This window comes from Lactuca serriola, chromosome 6, assembly GCF_051521515.1.
Source record: "Lactuca serriola cultivar US96UC23 chromosome 6, Lser_US96UC23_V15, whole genome shotgun sequence".
Lineage (NCBI taxonomy): Eukaryota > Viridiplantae > Streptophyta > Magnoliopsida > Asterales > Asteraceae > Lactuca > Lactuca serriola.
Genome location: NC_136413.1, coordinates 89,081,778 through 89,100,442, shown reverse-complemented (window position 1 = coordinate 89,100,442; position 18,665 = coordinate 89,081,778). Strand labels below are relative to the sequence as shown.

General features: G+C 32.5%; 2 protein-coding genes across 2 annotated transcripts; one reads left to right on the top strand and one right to left on the bottom strand.

The window, feature by feature from the left end:
• The first annotated feature begins 9,450 nt into the window (after positions 1 to 9,450).
• On the top strand, positions 9,451 to 12,334 carry LOC145060571 (NADH dehydrogenase ubiquinone complex I, assembly factor-like protein (DUF185)). The gene is made up of 14 exons (XM_079008215.1): positions 9,451 to 9,609; positions 9,692 to 9,762; positions 9,904 to 10,015; positions 10,157 to 10,239; positions 10,323 to 10,388; positions 10,465 to 10,565; positions 10,704 to 10,822; positions 10,913 to 10,953; positions 11,053 to 11,141; positions 11,228 to 11,408; positions 11,490 to 11,606; positions 11,685 to 11,729; positions 11,805 to 11,942; positions 12,044 to 12,334. Exons 1-14 carry the CDS (start codon positions 9,540 to 9,542, stop codon positions 12,176 to 12,178), a joined length of 1,368 nt encoding a protein of 455 aa, XP_078864341.1. The 5' UTR covers positions 9,451 to 9,539; the 3' UTR covers positions 12,179 to 12,334.
• A 4,893-nt stretch (positions 12,335 to 17,227) lies between these two features.
• LOC145059993 (uncharacterized) lies at positions 17,228 to 18,303 on the bottom strand. The gene is made up of 4 exons (XM_079007739.1): positions 18,102 to 18,303; positions 17,630 to 17,981; positions 17,522 to 17,528; positions 17,228 to 17,449 (listed from the first exon to the last, which is right to left on the bottom strand). The coding sequence occupies exons 1-4, from the start codon at positions 18,301 to 18,303 to the stop codon at positions 17,228 to 17,230; spliced, it is 783 nt and encodes a 260-aa protein (XP_078863865.1).
• Positions 18,304 to 18,665: the final 362 nt, after the last annotated feature.

Below are 18,665 nucleotides of genomic sequence, written 5' to 3'. Positions count from 1 at the left end.
GCTTTCACTAAGTGGTTTTAAGTAGATAGCAATTGTGATATTTGCATTCTCAAAGTCGTTAGTGGAGCGTGTGTGGTTAACCGGCACACTAACATGAACTTGTGAGGAATGGCAAAGGTCTAAACAATTGAGACTATGATTACGGCATCCCTTTTCATAGTTCTGAAATTGTTTAGACACACATGTATGCGATCTAAGGAAAGGTGTATGATTTTGATAAAGTTTTATCAAAGCATCTCGTATCAGAAATCTGAACTTGGGTAAGAAAGTCAATAAAGTATTGGTTTCTAGAAGTCCAGCTGATTTCTGAGTAAATGCCAAAGCTAGTGGGAGCATAAGTGTTATTTTAATAATCATCATGTTAGTGGGAGCATGATAATTATAATAAGTGTTGCAAGTTAGCAATGCTAATTATAGAGAACAAACGTTTCAATTAGGAAAAAGTTGTTTTGCTATAATTAAGGGAGAGGAAATTATACTTTATTTCAAATCTAAAAGCTTAGATCGTGAGGTTTTAATCAAATTTAGTCAAGTATATATATGAATGTTATGTTGGAATGGTTCAACATAAGAAAATTCTATATGTGGGAACATTATTTGCATTCTAAAATTCGATTGTGATTACGGCATCCCTTTTCATAATCTGAATTATGAGAACATGGAAAATAGAAACAGAAATATTATAGCAAAAGACTGGTCTAGTATCATGTCTTTATGTGAGACATCATTAATCGTGTCTCATATGCTTCGGATATAGGATCGATTGCATGTGCTATAATATTCATCTGTTCTAAATTTTTCCAAATGCCTAGGGCATTAAGAGGGAAAAAGTGCTAGAACTGGATATGTCTAATTTGATTAAGCAATTGTCGAGGACAATCTAAGGTTTACCAAAGATTGGTTGATCAGGGACACTTAGAAGTATGGTGTAAATTTTTGGAGAGAAACATATTGACATATTCTGAAAAGATGCAACTCTTGTTCAGAAGTGATAGTTAGAATGGAAATATAGAAATGTTTCATAGGTAGAGTTTATCCATTAAATCTGTGTAAGATTAGAAAACTTAATGCAAGAAGGATGTTCATAACAATGTATTTTGAATTTGAGACTTCGTTTCCGTGGAATTGATCTCCATTGGAATACTCTGTAATGTCTGTTGACAAGTCTTTGTGACTTTGTGCATAGTCATTACAAGAGGATCAATGCATATAAGTTTAGAATCTAACAGATTTCGGTAAATGGCAGGAATTTAGAATTCTTACATTTACGATAAGAATTTGGGATTGTGAAATGAGAATCATTGGAATTATGTTCAATTGATCTATTCCACAAAGTAAGGATCATAGAAAAACATAGTGTGTATACTTGGTGTATGGCATAACCATTGTTTAGAAAAACATAGTATACATGCTTGGAGCATGGGACAACTATTGTTTTAATTCAAGTATTAAGTTGATAATTTCGAAACATTATACAATGAATAATGAGTAATCAATATGGTTTTTAAATAAAAGGTGTTCTATTTACTCTCAAAGGTGCTTGGGGCCATATTGAATTAGTATTATTCTTGTGTTTCACTTTGCATGTTTTGACTTCCCGAATAACTGGGTTATTCAAATTCTCCACAGTCAGTCATATGTTGGAAGTAGGTATGAATCAAGATTGTCTTGAAGTTGGCTGTAGATGTCTAAGGTGTTGTACATAGCAAGAGTTGGTACAACATTCATGAGAGCTCATAAGTTATGAGTATTGGATTAAACCCACGCTCATTTGAATCACTTCATGGATTTTATCACAAGTGATCATGAAACGATAATATCTTATATTCTTCAAACCTAGAGATATGACTTGTTGACTATGAGTTGGTTATACTTTGATTGCACGAAAATGCATCAGTAACTTGATGTTATAAAACTTGCCTTTGTGTATGATTCAACAAGTAGTAGGACAAGCATATTAGTCGAAGTTTATCCATTCCTTTTACCCTTGAAGGGATAAAAGCGATATATGTGGGCCCCCCGATGATTTAGTGATGATACCCCTAAATGCTTGGCCAAGCCTGGACTGATTTGATTTGTTCAATTAGTCAGTCATCATAAATTGGAAATCAGGAAACAAAAAATGGACAGAGAGAATGATTATAATCCATTTCTCAGTCCATATGATATCTAGAATGGAGGAATATATGATCCCTTATCTAATGGACAAGTCATTTGACTAGGTCAGAGTTCGGCAGCGGCTTTAAGAACTACAATTGCTAGTCGGGATCTTGGAGTCATATGTAATAATAGTTTTAGACTTATCCAAGTGGGAGACTGTTGGATTAGATTTCTAAGTCCATAACTATTATTGGTATGTATTCGACCTGAGAGTAGCTTTGTCCATTTGGGTTGCACTTCACCGGAACAATTTATATGGATAGTCTTTTGAGAATAGTATGTTTATGATTTATATTAATATATTATAAGTTCTAATATATTAATATGGAATCATATTATTTAATTAGTATTGATCAAGAATTAATTTAGTGATCAAAAGGAACTAATTAAATATGGACTCTTATATATATAGCATGGGCCAAGTTCATTTAGGTTGGGCTAAGCTTACATGGATAGTCCATGGAGTTCTTAACCCATGGATCCTATGGAAATGAAAGGTCATGGGTATTAGGGTTTACATGAATGTAACCCTAATCCTCCATACTATATAAAGAGGTCTTTGGCACATGAAATGGCACTAGTGTGTGAGGATACAAGAGTGGGCCGATTTCTATTATGCATTCTATTCTCTCAAGTTTTCCAAGGTGTTTTTGGTGATTTGTGATTCCACTTGAGGCTTCCACACTATTGGGGATAAGCTCTTAAAGACCAAGACTTCAAGCTCCATCAAAAGGTATGTTATCTAACTAGGCTTTTGTAGTATATTTGCTTCATATTATGCTAGTTAGGATGAAACCTTGGAATATTCAATATTTGCATGCATAATAGAGAAAACATAGATCCAATGTTTATAGGGTTGCATGTACACCATAGGAGTGTTAGAATGCTCAAAACCCATTAGTATATACTTGAATTGATAGTAGCGTAGTCAGTTTGGGTTGCCTTCATACTAGCAACTGGACACGATGACTTATTGAGAAAGAAGAAGAATTTTATATTTGATTAATAAATTGAAATGAATGATTTATTAATGTATTATGGAAATAATATATTAATTAGAAATCATATTATTTAATTAATTGTTAATCAGAAATTAATTGGAATTAGTTTTGGGATTAATTGAATTAATTAAAAGTGTAGGAGTTGTTTGGAAATTTATTGATAGTTGAGGAAAGAAACTCTAGAACCTCCCTAAAGAGGCGTGGACGAAAACTTCTAGGAAGGCCCTAGAATTTTCGTCCAAGGGCTATTAGATGGAAGGTTGTGGGTTGCTTGGTCCTTAAGCTAAGGAATTTGGGTTTTTCCCTAAAACCCTAGCTTTGGCCCTAAGTCGCCTCACTATATAAAGACCCTCACCCTTGGTATTTTCGACCACATGAAACCCTAAGAAGAGTGGACGAAAATTGAAGCTTCATCCTCTTCTCTCATATCTCATTCTCTTGTTAAGTGTGTTTGTGATTCATTAGAGGTGTTACACTTGTGACACTTGCTCTCAAGCTTCAACATCTTCAAGGTTTTTGGATTGTTATTACTACATAGCAATCAAAGGTATGTATCATAATCCTTATTATGTAATTTTCAATTATTTACTAGAGATCTAGGGTTTACATATTGTATGTTCAATTAAAGAAGACATAGATCTTATTAGGGTTACATACACACATAGGATTATATGTTATGTTGAAAACCCATTAATACCCTCACGTGTCTCTATCGCACTTCCTCTCTTGGTTCTTTTAACTCTTCCTATAGGACCTCATCTTCAAGATTTTTGTCTCGATCTTCTTCTAACAAAAAGTTATGTAAAATACAACATGCCAAGAAAATGTATGATTGTATTTCACACGAATAAAAAGGTTCCTATGTACTTGTAATGATAGGAAACCTTCTTTTTAGAACACCAAATTCTCGTTCTATAGCATTACATAACGAAGCATGACAAAGATTAAACAATATTCGTAGGGGACCAAGCAGAATACTCTTTTCAAATGATACCTGACACCTGTATATAGTGTCATTAGTGTAGTTGTATGAGGCAAACCAACGTCTACCAAACAATATCAACCTACAAATAAGTTGTAATTAGTTATGTATTAAAAATTAGATTGCACACAAGAGTATTTTTGGTATTAAAAAATTACTTGTTGGAATTACTAGTTTATCTTCTTTATTGAGTGCATTCTTTAGTATCCTTGAGTCTAATGTTGTACCCTCCCAACCACTTAAAATGTACACAAACTTTAAATCAAGCATACAAGAAGCTAAGACATTTATCGTAGGGTATCCCTTGCGACCACGATATCTAGGGGTATCTTTGTTAGGTACTTTGACATGAACATGTGACCCATCAATTGCCCATATACAATTCTTGAAGTAAGGATAAAATCACTTTTTATCTTGAATTTCTTTTTATACAACATCACCTTTTGGTTGTTGAATATAACGATTTTCTAATGATAGAATTGCTTGCAGAACTCTACGGAAGCACTTACTTGTAGTGGATTTAGAGCAACAACCATAGCACAAATCGATTTCTAAAATCATTTCCCACAAATGTGCAAAAATCTTGCAACATGCTCTTTAATGGACATGCATTGAGTAGTTTGAAGACCACCATCATGTTGTAAGATAGTACACAATTTCTTACAAACATGCTCACTTATACGTATAAGTTCACGACATTGACCACCATTTGAAAGGTTGTGTAGCAACTATTTATGTATATGTCGACGTTTAAAATAAGTTTTCTAGAAGGTAATTTGGGACGGTTTGTGTTGGCAAGTTCACGTTGTGTCAGAATGGCCATCAACAAGCAAATCAGACTAACTACTTGCCTTTGTCTGACTCTCAAAAATTGAGCAAGTGATTGTAGCTCACTATCCATTGACAATGTTACCTGTTTTATGAAAAAATTTAAACGGTAATTCTTGTGTTATATGTGGATGTATATTTTATAGTTGCTTACTCAAACAAAAGGTAGGTTCAAGGGAAAAAAGTCCATGAACTTTGAGAAAGTTTGAAATACAAAGGGTCAAGAGATTCATGGGAAAAAAAGTCCATGAACTTTGAGAAAGATTGAAAAACTAGTGCTAGATCCTTTTTGTTATTTCAAACTTTCACTTTATATTGATTTTTATGATGTCATGCTACCACCCCCTTAAAAGAGTTACAAAAGCATTATAGGAATATGACAAATATAATCTTCATTCTATTTTCAAATCATTGAACATTAATTCATCTTGCCTAGAACCATATTATTGTTCGGATTATTAGAGGCATAATCTCTACCTGAAGCTCTGAGTTTGGACCATCAAAGCATATCACAAATATGAGAACATTTTGGTGAGCAGACTGTTCATAATGCAATGCATATTGTCTAATTCTAATTGCAATAGTCAACTATCTTTTTCAGATTTTTAAGTGTTAACCACTAAAGCTTAAAGGCGTCATTATATATTAAAGCTTTTAAAGCAAAAACTAAAGAAGCTAATATCATGATGTTTAGGAAAGAAATAAATATAACATACATGTCCCCTCCTATAATGATATTTGAAGTAAAGATTGTGTGTCACCCACAAGCACTTATAATGATTTTTAAATAAAAACTATGCCCTTAATACAATGTCTACATATTATTTCTAAGTGAGGCGAATTGCTATAAATAGAACATGGTTTGCTTCTTTAACTGTTACCACAATATATTTGAATTTTGAGCAGTAAAAGCAAAATACTTACAATTTTTTTACTGATTATAACAACATTTTACTTGTACTCCATTACTATTTCTTTATTTTAATTATGTGGGCATCTAGCATCATATTAAAATATGATGTGACTATATAAATGCCAAATAAGTACCCAACTAGCACCAAATAACAAATAACAGATAAAATAAGTTTGCATAACCCATTTCATACTCCTATACGAAATGAAATATGTCTTCTATTCATCGTATGTCAAAAATAATGGCATCATGTATAAGAAACATAAACAAGAAATCGAAGAAGAGAATGAAACCTAATGATGGAAGCTTGCAGAACGTCAAACTGATAACAAAGGATGAAGCATCAATTTTTTTTTCTACATGTTGTTGTATGTGAATGGGAAATCTTCATAAAAGTCCCAATATTTACGGAAAAGTTACACTTTAGTCCTAAGATTTTTTTTTTGAACGAAAAAGTCCTGAAAACCGGCAAAAATTTACAGTTTGACCCTTTTTGACCGGTTGAAACCGGTACCAAATTAATTTGGGACTATTTCGTAAACTAATCCAAAATATTGGGACTTTTCTGTAAACAAAAAATATTAGGACTTTTCTGTAAACAAAAATATTAGGACTTTTCTACAAACAGAACCATTATTATTATTATTATTATTATTATTATTATTATTATTATTATTATTATTATTATTATTATTATTATTAAAGAAATATAAATAAGAATACTATTTTTTGAACTTGTTAGTATTAATATTATTACTAATACATATAAATGAATTTAAGTGAAAAAAAATAATATTAATGACATTGTTTAAGGGTGAATGTGGAGGAGATGTTGATGTTTTTAGCATTGAAATCATAAATGTTTGCTTGTATATTTTTACTTTGTTATGGTCATTTCACATTTGTTGTTATTGTTTTCAATTCAGAATAATAATACGTAACAATTTAAAAGAAGTTACATATTTGTAAAATTATTTATAAATAGTTTAAGCTAGAAGGATTTCTCACTTTGTATATAAAAATGTTTAAGGTGGAAGGATTATTTTTCAAATTCAACAGATCCACTACAAACATCTACATAGGTAGCCCATATCAAAATTCAAAAATATTAATTACAATATCTTGTTTAATAAAAAGTAATAGGACATGTTTTTTGGATTAATACTTTTGAATTTTGATTAACACTTTTGAATTATTCCTATTACTTTTTATTAAACAAAATATTATAATTAATACTTTGGAATTTTGATATGGGTAACCTATGCAGATGTTTGTAGTGGATTTGTTGGATTTGGAAAGTAATTCTTCTACCTTAAACAATTTTATATACAAAGTGAGATTAAACTATTAATATGCAACTTCTTTCAAATTGTTAAGTATTAATATTCTAAATTGAAAACAATAATAACAAATATGAAATGACCATATACAAAGTAAAAATATACAAGCAGACATTCACCATTTCAATGCTAAAAGCATCACCATCTCCTTCACCTCAACCCTTAAACAATGTCATTAATATTAGTTTTTCATTTAATGCATTTATATGTATTAGTAACAATATTAATAATAACAAGTTCAAAAAATAGTATTCTTATTTATATAATAATAATAATAATAATAATAAGGGTTCTGTTTGTAGAAAAGTCCTAATATTTTTGTTTACAGAAAAGTCCTAATATTTTTCGTTTACAGAAAAATCCCAATATTTTGAATTAGTTTATGAAATAGTCCCAAATTAATTTGGTACCGGTTTCAACCGGTCAAAAAAGGTCAAACTGCAAATTTTTGCCGGTTTTCGGGACTTTTTCGTTCAAAAAAAAAATCTTGGGACTAAAGTGTAACTTTTCCGTAAATATTGGGACTTTTCTGAAGATTTCCCTATGTGAATATATAGGGTTCAAGGATAGTTTGGTAATCATCGAGATTTTGTGTTATCAATGATTCTATTCTTTCAAGATCTATCCATTTGAGAGGAAGATTAGAAGAGAAAGAATCCTTTTATTTTCTTTCATTTCTTTCCAAATCACTCCAATCAATAAACCCAAGAATGTTGTTAGACTTATTTTTTTCTCTCAAATTCTCTTCTTTTCTCTCTGCTTTCCTCGTTAATTAAGACTGAGGGCGACTCACAAGCAACATAAAAATATATAATTTATCCCTGATAAAAATTTCAATATATAATTTAGTAACTTTTAATCTAAAAAAATTAAAAATATGTGATCTTATAATAATGAAAATTAAAAATACTTTAGGATTTGTATTTGGTCGATTAGAGAAGGGATAATGACTTAAAAGGATAATATATTTTTCGATTTGTACACATTTAGTCACTGAGTTTTTTTTTCGTCCACATTTACCCCCTTCAACTTGTTAAACTGTACACATCCAGTCCTTATGACCGGTTACTCCGGGTTAGCCGGGAAAAATGACATATTAGGGTAATATATTTCTTATTTTGTACACATTTAGTCATTAATATTTTTGTACACATTTAGTCCTTAATATTTTTTTTATTCAAAATAAGTCATTTTTTGTTTTTGTACCAATTCAATACTTATGAATGATTTATTTAGGGTTTTTCTCATGACATCTAACATGGGACTATCATTGATGACAATGACGGTTCTCTTTGGGTGCCTGCAATGGCACCGACAATCCCTGCTTTTTCGGTACACAGTGTAAATTTTTTGATATTTTTCGATATATATATTTTCTTTTTTCTACTTACTACACCTACTACGGACCAGCAACACTTACTACCAAATCATGCGTCCGTCCCTAAATTGATGAGGTGTTTGGGGTTGTTGATGCTTATGTCCATCGCGGTCTCGACTGCTTGGTTGCATAGGTCTTGTGGTTTGACTTAGGTTTCATATTCCGACCGTCGTAACTTCTTCATATGATATCTAATTTTAACGATCTTTATATCTACGTGTTCATTTTTTAAGTCTGTTATAACTTTCGTTAAGATTACTCCCGTTAAAATATAATATGTTTTTACTTACAATTTTATAAAAAAACATCCATACATGCATTCATAAAAACGTATGGATATAAAGATCATAATTAAAAAATATATTACTTTTTAACGGGAGTAATCTAAACGAAAGTTGTAGTAGACTAAAACATAAACGCATAGATATAAAGATCGTTAAAATCTGAGATAGTATGAAAAAGTTATGACATTCAAAATACATGACCTAAGCAACCAAGTAGTCGAGATCGTGATGGACATAAGCATCAAAAGCCTAAAACACCTCGTTAATGATTGTTCCATGTAAAATGTTGTGAGAAAAACTTAAAGAAAACATTCATAAGTATTGAATGAGTACAAAAACAAAAATAAATTATTTTGCAACAAAAAAAATTAAGGACTAAATGTCTACATAATGAGAAATATATTACCCTATTAAGACATTTTTACCGGTTAACCTAAAATAACCGGTCATAAGAATTGAATGTATACGGTTTAACAACTTGATTGAAGAGGGTTAATATGAAAAAAAATAAAATAAAATAAACTCATTATCCTATTAGAGAACAGAGATTAGGGATTACTAGAAAAATGCAAGTTCACCCCCTTCACATTTGGGAAAGAAAACCCTGAAATTTAAAAACCCTCTTTCAACCCCAATCTCCGACGACGCCGGAGATGGCATATACATACAGATACAGTCGTCCTCTAGTCCAGTCATACCGCATTCTTCACAAACTCCATGCAGGTATCTTCATCTCTATCGAACCCTTCTAAATTATTTCTGCTTTCTGTGCTCTCATAAATTTTTTCCCAATCGCATCTTCTAGTGAGCTCTTGCGGACAAAATAGGTTTTCGGCATTTTTCTCCACAGAATTCGTCGGTGATACACCTGTTCTCGTATGTTCCCTTATCTCCCACTGGTCTGATCAATCGTAGATAAATCGATACTTGCAAGAAACGAGAAATGAATTTCGATCGTATGCAACATATTAGTGCAAAAATTACTTATTCGATGATTGTTTTATTTTAATTGAACAGGTTAGAGACTTTATACACTCAGCATTGTATCATCCTGATCATGGTTACTTTTCACAAAGCCCAAGGTCTGTTGGAGTGCTTGATAGGGGCATTAACTTTCATAAGCTTCAAGGTACCACATATATCCAGTATATTCTATCCATTGGCGTCTAACAATCACCCAAACCAGTAATTCGTATTTGTCTTTATGGAAATACTTGGCTACTCTTGTAAACCATATTTCTGTTTACCTGAACTAGTGAGCTTTTTTCAGGAAGAAAGGCTTACATGTCACATTTGGAAAACATTTACAAGCAAAATGATGTTTCTTGGTTTACCCCAGTTGAGCTTTTCAAGGTATTATATATGACATACACCTTATTTGGCGAAAATTGTGTGATCATATCATCATATGACATTTTAATCTTATCCCTTTGTAGCCTTGGTATGCCCATGGGATTGCAGAAGCAATCTTGAGAACAACTAATCTTTCTTTTCCACTAAAGGTGAGTTCATTGATTCTGATAATTTACAAGAATGAAGTTTCCATCATGACTCTTGATTCTAATGTGGTCAATTCAGATATATGAAATTGGAGGTGGATCAGGAACTTGTGCAAAGGGCATAATGGATTACATAATGTTGAATGCACCTACACGAGTTTACAATAACATGTCATACACGTATGTGCTATCTTTTTTCCCTTTAAAAGTTGTAAGTATCAGTTTATTCACATATATGCATTATAATATATATATAACTTCTTTCACTTTCAATATGTCAAACCCTTAATGTTATGCCAATTTTTATAAGTAATGCAGTTCAGTAGAAATTAGTTCTTCATTAGCCAAGAAACAGTTAGAAACTGTTGGAGAAGTTAGTAGTCACTTATCAAAGTTCAAAGTGGAATGTCGTGATGCTGCTGATCGTAGTGGATGGGGTATATAAAAAAAATTAACCATTTTATCAAAGTTCTCTTTAAAAAAAATAAATTTTTTTAGAAATTTAATAGTTTTGGTTTTAAAAACAGGGGATGCAGAGCAACAACCATGTTGGGTTATAATGCTTGAGGTAGGTTCTACTTCTATTCAATAATTCTAAATTTATCATTTATCTCTACTAACATTACAATTTACAATTAGTTTTTTAATTTTTATATTTTTCTTTTAGGTTCTTGATAACCTTCCACATGACCTTATTTATTCAGAAAATCAAGTTTCACCATGGATGGAAGTTTGGGTAGAAAAGCAACAAGACAGGTGATAAATATATAGCTAGTTATACTTATATATAACATAGTTTATTAATTTGATGAATTTGATCTATAAAACCCTAATGATTGCAGTGGTAAATTGTGTGAGTTGTATAAGGCAATGCAAGATCCTCTGATAAAAAGGTGTTTGGATGTTTTAAATGTTGATAAAGACTTTAAACATCAAGGAATTAGAGAGGCTTCATTTCCTAGCAAAATGTGGTCTAAAATCTTTCCAAAAGCTAAACGATCTTGGCTTCCTACTGGTTGTTTGGTAAGAATCGTTTTCATTATAAACTAATTTACAGATATGAATGAATATATTTGAACTAATGAAGATTTATATGACTTCCAGAAACTTCTAGAAACATTACATGGAGCCTTGCCAAAGATGTCAATGATTGCTTCTGATTTCAGCTACCTTCCTGATGTCAAAGTACCTGGTGAAAGAGCTCCTTTGGTTTCCACCAAGGTATATCATATATTCTCATTAATTAAAAAAAATAAAAAAAATCATGTTTTTGATATGATTTAATCTATTTTTCTGCAGAAAGATGGAAGCAGTTCAGATCACAGCTCATATTTGGATGCCAAGGTATAGTTTCTTTCATATTTGCATTCTTTAAATACAAATAAATTTATATATCTTTTTTTTTTATATTTGTTGCAGGGTGATGCGGATATATTTTTCCCAACTGATTTTTGGCTTTTGGAGCGGATTGACCATTACAGTTCCGGGTGGTTAAAATCACGGATAGAGTCTTTTGACAGGTCATCCAAAAAAGGAAAGAAAAGACGCATCATAACTGTAATTTCTCACTTTTATTATTAAACTTTCTATATATATTATTTGTTGTCAATTATTTGCAGCAACTTAACTTTACCTGTTTTGATGGTATATTATGTTAGCTTGATACATCGGTGTTTATGGAAGAGTTTGGTTTGCCCACAAAGACAAAGACAAAAGACGGATATAACCCTCTTCTTGAAGACTTCATAAATACTAAATTTTACCTTAGTGTTCCGACACATAACACCAAATAAACAGCGAAATAGAAAGAAAGAAAAACTTGAAGAAATAGTGCATTTTTAGAGCTTTTCACTGTTGTATCGTAGAGATACGTGCATTTTTATGTAACGTATAATTGAATATTCTTTCTAAGGATAAATGCAATAAATAGCAACATATACTTTTATCTATTTGTTTATTATAACATTCTCCTTTACTTTCTTTTTATTGTAGCATTGTATTTTTTTTTTCTTCTTACCAAGACATTGTACTTCAAAGAATCTAAAGTTGTGGAAAAGTTTTGTAATTGGATGACATTGTTGTAACAGGAAGAAATGAAAGTTGGATACTGTAATAAACAAGTCACTGGAAGTACATTGTTATTTGTATGAAACCCTTTTTAGCATACACTTGCCTCTCCTTCTCCAACATCAAAGATGAAGAGGTTGAAGAGAGGGGTTGGGTATTCAAAGTATCTTCATAGCATAACCTTTTTCAAGAAGATATCTCAATAATTAGTTTAAATATGAAAGATATGCCTTATTATTATCATGTATATGATTTTCCAGAAGAATAAATAATCTTTGTTTCATTATGGATTGTTGTCATTGTAGCCCAACAATGTTTAATATATTGGTTTAAAAGGTCTCTTGTGACTTTTTTTTTGCCTTTTAGGAGTACGAACTTGTGTTTGTGTTTTACCATTTTAAAAAGTGCCTTTACCCATTTTAGGAGGTAATCATGCCTTGTCATCTGCCAACTAAGCCGCCTTGTCATCATTACATTACTTTGACTTTGAATACTCGTTAGTCAAAGTCTCGATGAGAAGTCAAAATAAAACACATAAGTTCAACCGTTCTTACTCTATCCATCGATTTTCTCCTTCATCGTTCTCGCCACTTCCCAATTAAAACATGTCTCGTAGTTTCCATTATACGGAAGCTATGCTCTTTATTTTGATCTCAATTTTTGTGTTTACGGTTTCCTCCTGCACTATCGCCACTAGCCCAGAAGACCACACTGCAATCGGAGACGATTAAGCAAATGATCGTCGATGGAGGGTTCTATTGGTAACCGGTGAGTAGGTGGCATAAGATGATGATTAGGATGGGTCACCGGATGACCCCTTCGAATTTTCCATAATAACCTTTTAAAACCTAAAAACAAAAGTTTGTACCCTTCAAAGGCAAAAAAATCACGAAGGACCATTTAAACCAATATATTAAACATTGTTGAGATACAGTGACAATAACCCTTTAATCGTTTAATCAATCTTATGTAGAGCGGGTAATATCTCATCTTGGAGTGATTATTTACACAGATACTTGAGTCAATAAATGTCAAGTTTAGGCAACTGATATAGAGTAGCTATAATGATGTGTACTCCTCATTGACAATTTGGCATGGAAAAGAAATGCTTGAAGTGCTTAATTTAATGATCCCTGATGGAAGTGCACAATGTGAACCATTTTTGAATCTAGTGCAACATATCTCTTTCAATATTAGAATGGCTTGCAAAGTCTTTGTAGTGCAACATAAGATATCGATTATTTTTAATATTATATTTAAATAAATAATTATTTACAAGTGACTGAATAATCATTAATCGAAATACTTTTTAATAATCCATACTATACCAACATGTTGATATTGATTATTTTTCTAATATTAAATTTAAACAAATAAGTAATACAAGCGATTCAATAACCATTAACCGAAATACTTTTAATAATCTAAGAGTTTGATATACTCTTAATAATTATTTTTTAGTTAAATTGTAAATAATTATATTTATGTTAACTTATTATTGAAGTTATTTGTGAATAGGTAAGATATTTATTGAAAATATGAAATAGTCAGACATTATTTTTGAAAAATGATTGATATTGTATTGATATAGATGTAATTATAAAAGTTAATATGACATTTTTAAAAGAAAATTTGTATTTCACAGTTGTTGTGGATGGTTTAAAAGCATTTATATTAGGTAATTGCTACTTTATTGCAAAAAAAATGTGGACCACTTCTGAAATTCATTCCAGCATATCTTTTTGGGAAAATAACACAAAAGATACTCAGTTTACACAGAAATTCAAATTTTACACCGTGTTTTTTGTGTAAATTTTGACATTGTGTTATTGATTTTTTACTAAATGTAACCATATGACTGGTTGCCTTCAGGTCAACCGGTTTGAATTTTGCTAAGTGGGCCATTTGCTTATGTGACATCCACCTAAGATCCTATATGGCGATTGTGCCTTTATAAATGATCTCTAACGACCTCAACCCCTTACAACCCTAGATCGATCTTCACTTTTTCATCTCAATTCTTCTTCACGAGGATTGTATAATTGTGTCTTCGTCTCGATCAGTTGGATCAACGAGTGGGGTAAACAAGTCAAACAATGGTCCCTCTAGGACGTGCTACCGTGGAGTAATTGCCCCCTTGAAGATATGAATGACAGAGAAGAATCCTAGAAGAAGATACTTTGAGTGCATGTACTAGCCCGATGAAGTTGAAGACTGTGGTTACTTTGAATAATATGACAGTGAAGTAAGTCCATGGTACAAGGAACTTCTGTTTGAAGTTATGGAAAAGAAGAAAAAAACCACTGGACAGGGAAAAGGGAACCCTCATCATGGTGAAATAAGTTCGATGAATCTTGTTAGGGCTGTGATTGGTTTGCTTGTTATTTTAGTAGTCATGGTAGGGATTTTGATGTGGATGGTGTACAAGGGGTAAGTAGGAAGAAGTTGTGGTAGGTCTTTAAGTATGAATTAATGTCGATTAAGGTCCAATGTTGACCATTTTTGTGTGTATGTATTGATGTACTACTTTGAAGTTTGTATGTTCCAATGTTGACCAATTTTGATATATATAATGAAGTGTATATGTTTATGATAGTGAATTGGAAGTATAATTCTATATGATGCTAGTGGACCAAACTACCCTTTACTTATGTAACAAACCAATGACCAAAAAATAAAGGACCTAAATACCCTTACACATATTTTGACCAAAATGCTATGAAAAAATACCAAACTACCCTTTACTTATGTAACAAACCAGTGATCAAACTACCCTTTACTTATGTAACAAAAAAATTACCATAAACACCATACCAACATTACATAAATTCTTACCATTAAAATCCATACATTTTGCCAATATTGACCCATCCCATTTACAAAAGGGGTAGTAATGTTTGGTTATACCATATACAAAGATAATTATAATCAAGGGGATTACTTAATGGTACATTACATAATACAAAAAAGGCTAACATAAACCACGCCCATCAACCCCTAACCTTCTGCACCCTAATCTACTCCAAAGAAATAGGGTCCAACCTACTTCGACCTGGTCCAACAACCGTCTTTCTAACAGCCTTCATTCCAGTCTGAATTTTAGTAATTCTCTTTGAAGTCCACCGTGTTCTCATCAACCTTTGGGATGGTGGTGTCTCAACGATGCCTTCATCCTCTGTTTCTGGTATAATATCAACTTGAGGCACATGTGGAACTTGTCTAACCTATGGAACTTCTTCAGGAAAAGTTTGAACTTGTTCAATCTGTGGAACTTCTTCATACACAGGTTCAAGAATAGGTGGAACTTTAGCCAAAACTTCAACATCTAATGTTGTTCATATAGTACATCATACACTTCATCCTCTGAGTATCCTGATGCAAGCAACTCTGTAGCATGTGCATCTTGATGGGTTTTGGTCATAAGACATCCTATGTGCTCATACAAACCCTAATGCTTGGATCTAGGTTTCTCTATTGTACATGCTTTGAATCCAAGACTATAAACCCTAATTCTAGCATACAAGTAATCATATTAGATATTAGAATAAGTTTATAATGTTACCTTGATTGTTATGTAGCACTAACAATCCCAATTCCTCCTTGAATTGACTTTGGAAGGCTTAGAGTCACAAGTGTCACTCCTCTAATGGCTCACAAACACCATAAGCAAGAGGATGAAGAGGAGAGAGGTTAGAGGCTGCCCAAAAACGTGTGAAACCCTAGAAGGTTGCTTGTCTACGTTTTTGAGGCATAAGGGGTCTTTATATAGTAAGGCTATTAGGGTTATCTAACAAGGAAACCCTAATTTGGTTGCTTAAGCCCTAAGCAACCCATGGAGCCCTTTTTCTTAAAGCCTTGGACGACTTCATATGGGCTTCCCCATTAGAATTCGTCCACCTTATAATAAAAGGCAATCCATGGCCCAAATTGCAATTATCTTACAATTACAATTCCAGTCCCTTAAGTTTAATTAATCTCTTTTAGTCACAAAACTAATTACTAATTAATTCTTGACTAATATTAATTAAACAATATGATTTCTCCTTTAATATATTATTCCCATAATATATTAATAAATCATATTTAATCCTTTCTCTCCATAATTCATCCTATCAAGTTGCTTTGGTGAAGGCAACCCAAAAGGACCATGCACCATCGGGTCAAGTACATACCAAAATAGTTATGGACTTAGACACTAATCCAACACATCTCCCTTCAAATCCTGGACCAACATAACATCTTGCAGCCCTTCATCTTCAAAGTCCTTGTTACTACCTTCATGTATCCCTTTAACAGATTGAGATGCCTTTGCTTTACCCTGTTAATAAAACAATAATCGTGTTAACAATAGTAGACACTAAAGACTTGATATAAATAGTAAAGCTTACCTTTTTTTGACTGTTACACCTTGTTTGTCCATCCATTTCCTGAGTGTGTTGACTATGTTGACTCTTTTGACTTGTGGATGTTGTTGTTTTTTTCATTTCCACATCCCTAGTCAGTGGCCTACCCTTTCTTTTCTTTTCCTTTGGAGGTTGGGGCCTACTTGGATTCTTGCAGGTTCTTTTGTTATACCCTTCCTCCGAACAGTTCTGGCATATATTTGTTCCTCCAACAGACTTTATCTTCTTGTACTCTCCATCCTTCTCTGTGACATGTTTCCTTCTTCTGGTTTTAGGTCTTTCTGGCATCCTCCTTGCAGGTTGTGGTAGTGGTTTGGCATATGGTGTCATGGCCCATATTTTACTACCACTTAGAGGTCTCATATTGCATTTTTATGTCTCTGCAAACTTCTCTTTGGAAAACCATGAACTGATTAGTGTTTCTGGTTGTTGTTGTTTTGCGTGGTTCATAGCTGCACATGCATGGACACATGGAATCCCATATATTTCCCATAATCTTAAAGTGCATAATTGTTCTCCTAAGTCCACCTGAAAAGACTCAAATCCTAGTCTCACTTCAGATACATTTATGTCACTAGCTACAACACTCCACAACTTTTAATTCATGCAATACATGTTAGTGAATAATCTTAATGAATATTGAATAAAGTTAGTCAATAATGTTACCTCATATCTTTACACCAATCATTTAGCTTTGTCAATATTGTAGGACATACATCTCCCCTCCATGTTAAGTGTATTATAGACATCCTATAAAACCTCTCCATAACATACATTCTGAGCTCCTCCAACATAGTAAGTAGTGGTTTAGTCCTTGCCTCCAGAATTATTGAATTGAAGCTCTCTGATATACCATTGTCTACTACTTCACATGCTCTACCTTCCTTATAAAATGCTCTGCTCCAACTCTTTGGGTTCCTTGCCATGAGGTGTTCATAAGCACCCCCATTCATTTCTTTGAGTTCCTCTATTGTATCAAGAAAAGATGACTTTGTGGTTGACATTGAAGTTGCCCAAAAATGTCTCTTGTAATCAATCCCATTGTATACTTTTTTAAAGTTGACATACACATGTCTGGCACACTGCCTATGCTCAACTAATGGTAACTTCTCCTTAACAGCCTCTACTAAGCCCAACATTCATACAAAAAACTGTAAAGATACAAAAAAGAGTAAGCATAGATAAAAGAGTAAACAAACAAAAAAGAGTAAACATACCTTATGTTGATCATAAATTATTGTCAGACCTTCACCTAACTCTAAGCCAATGACTTCCACAAGCAACTTAATAAACCACTCCCATTTGTCCTTGTTTTCAACATCAATCACAGACCAGGCTATTGGGTATACCTGGTTGTTCCCATCCCTACCTATTACAATGAGTAGCTCCCCTTTGCATTGCCCTTTTAGAAAACAACCATCTAGTCCAATGACTCTCCTACAACCCATAATCCACCCATCCTTTATAGCCTTAAAACATACATAGAATCTTTTAAAAATGCTGCTACCATCTTCTTTGATATCAACTCCAACCTTTGTTGTACTACCAGGGTTTGATCTGATGATCTATCCTCCATATTCCTATATACAAGCATAATGCTCTGATAACTTTTCAATTAAAATCTCTAGTGCTTTCTTCTTATCCCTATAGCATTGTCCCTTAGACACAATACATAAAAATTTATTCTTGATTTCGTCTTCATCTCCCTCGCTTTCATTTTTGGTCTAACACACAATTTTTTCAAGAACTGTTTTGGCTATCCAGTCAGGATTAACCAATGTGGCATGCTTGTACTCCCTAACACAAGTAT

What these genes read in the sequence shown, in the direction of transcription:
- LOC145060571 (XM_079008215.1), top strand. Translation starts at nt 9,540, where the DNA reads ATGGCATATACATACAGATACAGTCGTCCTCTAGTCCAGTCATACCGC. An exon ending in TCTTCACAAACTCCATGCAG is followed by an intron (nt 9,610 to 9,691) that starts GTATCTTCATCT and finishes CGCATCTTCTAG; the next exon opens with TGAGCTCTTGCGGACAAAAT. An exon ending in AGAAAAGACGCATCATAACT is followed by an intron (nt 11,943 to 12,043) that starts GTAATTTCTCAC and finishes ATATTATGTTAG; the next exon opens with CTTGATACATCGGTGTTTAT.
- LOC145059993 (XM_079007739.1), bottom strand. Translation starts at nt 18,303, where the DNA reads ATGGGTTGTAGGAGAGTCATTGGACTAGATGGTTGTTTTCTAAAAGGG. An exon ending in TGGCTTAGAGTTAGGTGAAG is followed by an intron (nt 17,982 to 18,101) that starts GTCTGACAATAA and finishes TGTTGGGCTTAG; the next exon opens with TAGAGGCTGTTAAGGAGAAG.